General features: G+C 41.8%; 2 protein-coding genes across 2 annotated transcripts in view; one reads left to right on the top strand and one right to left on the bottom strand.

Moving 5' to 3' along the window:
• Positions 1 to 1,481, bottom strand: part of b9d1 (B9 protein domain 1) — a 3,946-nt gene extending 2,465 nt beyond the window's left edge. The window contains exons 1-2 of the mRNA XM_019262863.2: positions 1,277 to 1,481; positions 1,125 to 1,193 (exon numbers count right to left, since the gene is read on the bottom strand). Coding sequence (XP_019118408.1) covers positions 1,125 to 1,193; positions 1,277 to 1,339 — 132 coding nt within the window. The 5' untranslated portion in view covers positions 1,340 to 1,481. The remainder of the gene's footprint in view (positions 1 to 1,124; positions 1,194 to 1,276) is intronic.
• Positions 1,482 to 1,702: 221 nt separating this feature from the next.
• cacna1ha (calcium channel, voltage-dependent, T type, alpha 1H subunit a) overlaps positions 1,703 to 7,034 on the top strand; it is a 147,177-nt gene continuing 141,845 nt past the window's right edge. The window contains exons 1-2 of the mRNA XM_027285433.1: positions 1,703 to 1,889; positions 3,549 to 3,614. The gene's annotated coding sequence lies outside the window, so the exon portion shown is untranslated. The remainder of the gene's footprint in view (positions 1,890 to 3,548; positions 3,615 to 7,034) is intronic.

Below are 7,034 nucleotides of genomic sequence, written 5' to 3'. Positions count from 1 at the left end.
TAATAAAATAAAATAATAATGTTAACACCTTTATTCTCGATCAGGGGCCAATTATTGGCATAATAATTGACAATTTTCGGAAAACGTTTGCACTCCGATCAGATGTGTCTAAAGACATGCAGCTTTTGGCATTTAATAACCAATAATTATGCAACTTTTTTGTTATCAATTATAAACACATAGTTATGGAATTTTCTATCCTTAGGTAACACAAGGTCACGTGTGGACCTTGAGGTCCACGGCAGTATTAATTGTTTTGTGTTTGACTAGGTGCCACCATATCTCAACACTGTGGTGGCCAGGGTCGAAGAGACCTGTTGCTGCCTTCCTAGACATAATATAGAAAGCTTGATGTTGATGTTCCAATCTGCATAAACAGACATCTGTGTCTGCAGACTAGAACATGCTGACAATAACACCTGCATGAGTAAAAACATTCTCTTTGACTAATTCTGGGTGTATAGTATTTGTGTGTTATCTTTGGGTTTAAAGTTTATCCACCAGCACGAGTTCGGCAGAATGTGAGACCGACTCAGGCACTTCTGATGAACTTTGAGAGTGTCTCTAATTCTCCTTGTCCAAGCGTTAGTAAATAATACACCATAAGACACCAGAGGCTCCTGAACACTTTCTTCCTTCCTGACCTCACCATTGACCTTTGACTTCAGCAATTCCTCCACAACAATTGTGCTGTAATATTTGTTTTAATTGTCGAAGGGACTGCAGATGAAAAGTAGCTGTAACCTCACTCAGTACATCAAATGTAATCGTTTATGTTTAATATACCTTTATTCTACAGAATAAAATAGAGACATTTGCACTACGATCAGATGAATCAGTGGACATGCAGCTCTTGGCATTTAATAACCAACAATTATGCAACTTTTTTTGTTATAAATCAAACACATATAGGTTAATAACCCAGCATATAATCAGGTTATGAATGAAATAAATATAAATATAAATGTGACGCCTGTTCTGTTTGTCTGTGCTCACATTCTCATAAGATTTCACTCAGTCAGTCAAAAGCATGAATGAATGAAACCTGTGTGACAGTGACACTACACAATAACAACATGTATTATTATGTGTTATAATAATATAAACAACAGGCAGCTACTCACCGAGGTGGGGGCCCAGTCATGGCCGTAGACAAAGCAGTACTTGCAGTACAGGTTGTCAAACTCTGGAAACTGAAACACAGAGATCAGCTCAATGAGGAGAAGTAAACAAACTCAGCTAATGCTGCTAATTAGCTGCTAACGTCGTGACTCACGGTGGCTCCCTCTATCTGTCCGTTCACCGTGAGCAGAAACACCGACGGGCTGCTTGTCGCCATCACGGCTTCGCTTACTGAACTAGAAATGTATGTTGTCTTTTTTACTTTTTTAGAGAAATTCAAAACAGTTTTAGAAAAACCTCGATGCTAACATGGAGCTAAACCTTGTCCGTTGCTAAGGCGACGCTTGCTCCCTCTTTTTACGGATACCGGCTGAGTCCAAACTGAACGGACGCCAAAAAAAGCGAAAATTAATTTACGCAAATGTCCACCAGATGGCGACAGTGTATCAAACACACACACACACACCTGGTTCACCTGCACCGGAAGCGAGCCTGTATCTAACAAACACACGAGACAGCAGGTGAACACAGGTGTTACCAAAGGTGCTAATTAAGGTCCAGTTCCATTCAGCTCAGACAGAGTCAGGGTGCTGCGTGTTGGCTCACTGGAAAGGCTCTGCTGCACTAAATGGAACAGAACCCTAATAACTAAATTAAAAATAATAAAGAAAACACCTGACCCGAGTACTATTACATGTCAAAATGGCTGAGAGCATGACATTGCTGAACTTGTCCAGAGGAAGGCTGAAAACTTCAGAAACGACAAAGTAAGTCATTTTTTTTGGTTTGTGTCTTTGTTTTGAAATTTGTTGTCAGCATTGCCTGAGATTTCCCCGGTTAATACTGTAAAATAAGCACAAGTTGTCACATCCTACTTCTCTAGAAAATGTAACTTAGCGAAGTTATCATAAAAAAAGTTCTGAATTTCTGTCTTAACATGTCCCTTTTTGATAAGTATTATGCAACTACACTTGCTATAACTCCACGAGAATCGACATTTAGGTTACCGACTTTAATTCATTTCAGTTTTTCCTTTTAAACACAAACAAAACAAGTCATTTCTCAGTAGCTGCTTTCCAGTATTTCGTATTATATACAGAATTTTGACACACAAATCATCCCCGACTGAGTTTTCCTTTTAAAAAAAAAAAGAAAAAAAAAGTACATGTCAGCATTTGGACATGTCAGGATGACCTGCTGTGCTGGAGCAAACAATAATGATGTGATGTACCCCGCAGCACGATATTGCTGTGAGCAGCCTTGTTTTGATAATGAACTGTTTTTTTTAGTTTTAGTGTGGAAAATCAGCAGTTATCAGCTCAGTCACACACACCAATAATTTACCTGTCTCTCTCTATCTGCCTAGTTACCCCCACATCTCTGTCTTCCCGTCTGTCAGACAGCAGCCTGAGTCTCTGACCTTTTTTATTACTGCCCAAACAGCAGCTCTCTTCCCATCCTCCATCTTTTTACTGCCTTCATGCCCTCATCAAAGCTTCTGTCATATCCCCCCCATCACCACATCCACTCTTTCTCCGTCCATAATAAATTCCGGGAAGCATTAACTTGTCATCAGCAAAACAGGCCGCTATTACACAGTCAGCAGACTGACCATCTCTGTAGGACATTGAAGTAAATAGCACACTCCTTTTCTCTACTGGATCCCTCTTCTTCTTCTTCCTCTTCCCATCCCTTCTTCTCAACACCCCACCGCTTTGCTGGCCCTCCTTCCTTGCCACTCGCCAATTTTGTGTCTCTTTTTTTATTTATTTCTCCATCTCTTTCAATCCCTGTGTCCCGATTTCATCTTCAATCATCTCCCCATTGCTTTGTCTCCTCTTTCCAGCACCTCCCGCCTCTTCCTCCCCAATGCCCCTGCCTATTTTCCTCTTCTTTTATCCCTCCTCCTCAATATTGGCTCCATGTCGTTCTCCTCATTTGACATGTAACATTCTTCTTCAACATCTGCTCATTCACCTGCCATGTCTCTGTCCCTCTCTCTCTCCTCATCTCCCTTTTTTTTTCCTGACCCCCTTTTGTTCCTCCTCCATCTCCCTAGTCCTCCTTCCTCCCTGCCAAATGCCTGATTTAGAGTCAGACAGCCTCACGACTGGCGGCCCATTTAGAGTCGCTGTAGTGTGTCCAGTCCAAAGGGGTCATCTGGCCATATGGGATGTTGTTTTTTTTTCAGAACTGTTTTACCTGGAAAAACTCCTACACATTTCATTAAAGTGTTCTACACAACTTGCACGCACGCATTTCCATAATCCCACAAGTCACGTTGCACCACACAACTTAGATGTATTTTTTACTGAACACATGAGAACACACTTCTCCACCTGAGTGCCTTTCCCAGCTCGCTTCGTGATTGAAAGTCACACTATGTATGCATGTGTTTCTTATTGCTGATTTTTTTTATGTCACAGAGCACAAAATGATCTCACACCTAGAGGCTGCAGCACCCCAATGCCTCACTGAAGTGCCCTTCACAGGTGAGTGTGTGATTCATCCAGAATCCAGAGGGGAACAGAATGACAGGTAGAGATGAGAGAGGTATACCGAGAAAGATTGCTCTCCCATTTCAGCCCCAACACACATGCACAAACCCCTAATACAGATCGCTAACAAACTGTCACAAAATATTATGTATGGCAGCCACAATCCAGCGAGTCATAATTTATCAGATTTTTTAAATGAGTGCACGCACGCAGAATGGACTCACAGAAGTGAGAGATGCTGATGGAGGTTAATGTCTTAAACTGTGTGCGACTAATGGGCCGTGACCGCTGGTTCACTGGTTTCGCTCCTAAGAGGGAGGCTCTGACACTTCACCTGCTGCCCGGGCTCATGCACAGGAGGAGGAGACACAAATGTGGGTGATAAGGGGACGACGGGAGGAATATAAATCTACGAAGAAGAAATTGCATGTATGGACAGCGTGCTTCGTGAAGTATTAGTCAATCATAAACTGACAGAAGAGTAATCGACAGTTTTGATTATTGGAAAAAAAAAACTCCACTCTCGATGACACATCCTCTCAGGAGGTCTGCTTTTGCTCTCACAAGCCCATATGACATGTCACAATAGGAAGAGCATGGCGCAGGCGACGATGATAAAATAAATGATGGCTGAATGACATTTAGCTGCTTTAGTTTCAGGGAGCTGGCATTGTGCGTGCTTGGCTCACTGTCACACTGTCATGTATTACAAAGTTAGGTGCAGCCCTAGAAGCAACGAGAGGAAGAGCGAGGAGATGGATTTGGTTTGAGAGGATTAGAAGAAATATTTCCAGAGCATTTTGTCGCTACGGATACCAACGTGCTGCCTCTCAGAAGATACTTTCACCTACCTACCTACCTACTAACTAACAAGGCAGATTGTGTTGCATTGTTCCTTTTATTAAAGCTGTCTATTAATTCCACACCAGCCGTTCATCTACTTGTGTAATCATACCTACGACAGCTGGTACATTCAGCCTGTCTAACCAAAAAAAACTGTCTGTTGCAACCCTTCACATTGGGTTTAATGAGCTGTTCCTCTGGCTGTCTCAGACGAGCCTCTCTGTCTCTGTCTGTGGCTAAACTGTCTGCAGAAGCTTCTTGAATCCTCTTCTTGTCTGTCTAACCTGGACCGCTTTCTTGTCTGGCTGAATTCTACAGTTTGGTGTGTGTGTGTATGTCCGCATGTGTCTGTGTGGTGCATGCATGTAGGTGTGTGTGTGTGTGGTCCGTCTTTGGCCCAGTTTGAATCTTTTATTCCCTCTGGGAGAGGCACCAAAACTCCACATCATATTTTTAAACTGCTCATCTCCTCCTCCTCCTCCTCCAATGCTGCCTCCCCACTTTCTCGCTCTCCCCGAACGTCTCTCTGCCTCAGTCTCCGAGTCCTCTTGGCTCTTAAGGGCCCATCTGTCTAGAATCAGGCTGGTTTGTTTAGGCCAAAGGCTTCTTCTGACTGTTATGAACATTAGAGCAGGTTTTCCACTAAAGAACAGACTTCAATCACACTCAAGTCAACAAGTTTAGCCTTAAAGGAATTTTTTGGGACATTTTGGAGAACACACTTAGTTGCTTCCCTTGCTGACAGTTGGATGGGAGGATTCATTGCCACTGAAACATCTGCCCACTAAATATAAAGCCAGCAGGAAGATAGCTTAGCTTAGCATAAAGACTGGAAACAGGGCTGGTCTGGCTTTGTAACAAAATCTGCCTACTAGAGCTCCCTTATTAACAGGTTTGTTTAATCCATATCAGAACTGTGTAAAGTGTAAACTTTATTTGCAACTTTATTTCTAAAGATGCTACTTAAAGTTCTATATGAACATTGTGCCCATTAGAGTTTTACCACTCTGCTGTGTGCATCCATGATTGTCTGAAGGAAGCTAAAGTCATCTGCAGTTCTAAATGCTTCACGAGTGGATAAAAGCTGCCAATTTTCCAACCACAGTGCTTCCCTACTTTGCCATAAGTGCATTAGGTTGACAGTAAGATCAATTATTAAGGGCTTGGTGGCTACACTGCTGGCAAGAGAGGGGCCTAACTGTTTGTGAATGTGGCTCCTTTAGCTAAAACGATGCACATTAAAGTCGACAGACTTACTAAGGGCCGGAGCGACTATGTTTGCTTTATAGGATATTGTTTCTGCAAGTTGTGTTCACTGAAGAGACCTGTATGGAGTCATATTCTACACAGATTGAACAGCTTTTGAAGAAGGAAACAAGATCTGCTTACAGTACAGTGTTGTTCCAACAGCAGAATCCCATGGGGTTTCTGGGAAAACAAGGAACCTAATCTTGCATGAGATAATCTAAAGTTTTGCAAAAAAGTGTTGTGCAATATTAAACAAATGTTCTCTGGACTTGTTGATTAAGGATGAGAACCAAAGTCTGGCCTGAATTTGCCACCTTACATCAGGAAATGACTGACAAGAGCTGGGATGCTCTGGATTACAGAGATGATGGAATATACCCATGAAACCCCGATGCCCATGATCGAGTTGTCAAATCTGTTTGTTTTTTTCACATAATTGCTACAAAGAAAACACTACGGAGAGAGACGAGAAGAGGCAAATTGCTTGAACCAAATCCACTTTTCAAAGTTGTGTCTCTTTGTGAGATGCAAAGAAGGTGAATGGATAGTATCTGCATGTGTGGTTCCCACTGTGAAGCATGGAAGAGGAGGTATGATGATGTGCGAATGTTTTAGTGGGTCCATCATTTGTTTTGTTTTCTATATGACAATGACCCAAACAGCACCTCCAGGCTATGTAAGGACTTTTAGACCAATAAGGAGAGTGATGGAGTGCTGCATCAGGTGATCCGGCCTCCACAATCACCAGACTTGGACCAAACTGAAATTATTTGGGCTGAATTGAACTGCAGAGTGAAGGAAAAGCAGCCAACGAGTGCTCAGCATATGTATATGGGAACTCCTTCAGGACTGCTGGAATCATTCCAGGTGACTACCTCACGAATCCGATTGAGAGAATGCCAAGGGTTTTGGAAAGTTGTCATCAAGCTACTTTGAAGAATCAGATACTTAAAAATATGTTATCCGTTGTGGGCTACTGTAGAAACATGGTGTTCAGCATGGTGGAGGAGCAACATCTGTAGATATAAAACACTCTATTCTCATTCTAACAAAAACATAACAATTCTTCTTTTCAGGTGATTATTCAGTAAGGAAAACATAATTAGGCGTGTTTTATATGTAACGTCTGCCTTATTCTGGAAGTAATAATAATGTGATGTATTCATTGTTAATCTAAAGTGTATTATGTTCTAAAAAAATAAAGAAAAAACACTGAATGAGAAGGTGGGGCCGTTTGACCGGTACCTTTAAGTCAGTTAAATGAGTAGTGACACTAAATACACAGTATACCTGTTAAAATACCCATGTAATAATTTGGGAAAA

Source organism: Larimichthys crocea, chromosome XII, assembly GCF_000972845.2.
Source record: "Larimichthys crocea isolate SSNF chromosome XII, L_crocea_2.0, whole genome shotgun sequence".
In the NCBI taxonomy this organism is placed as follows: domain Eukaryota; kingdom Metazoa; phylum Chordata; class Actinopteri; family Sciaenidae; genus Larimichthys; species Larimichthys crocea.
Note: the sequence above shows the minus strand (reverse complement) of the source record. Positions and strands in the feature narration are given on the sequence as shown.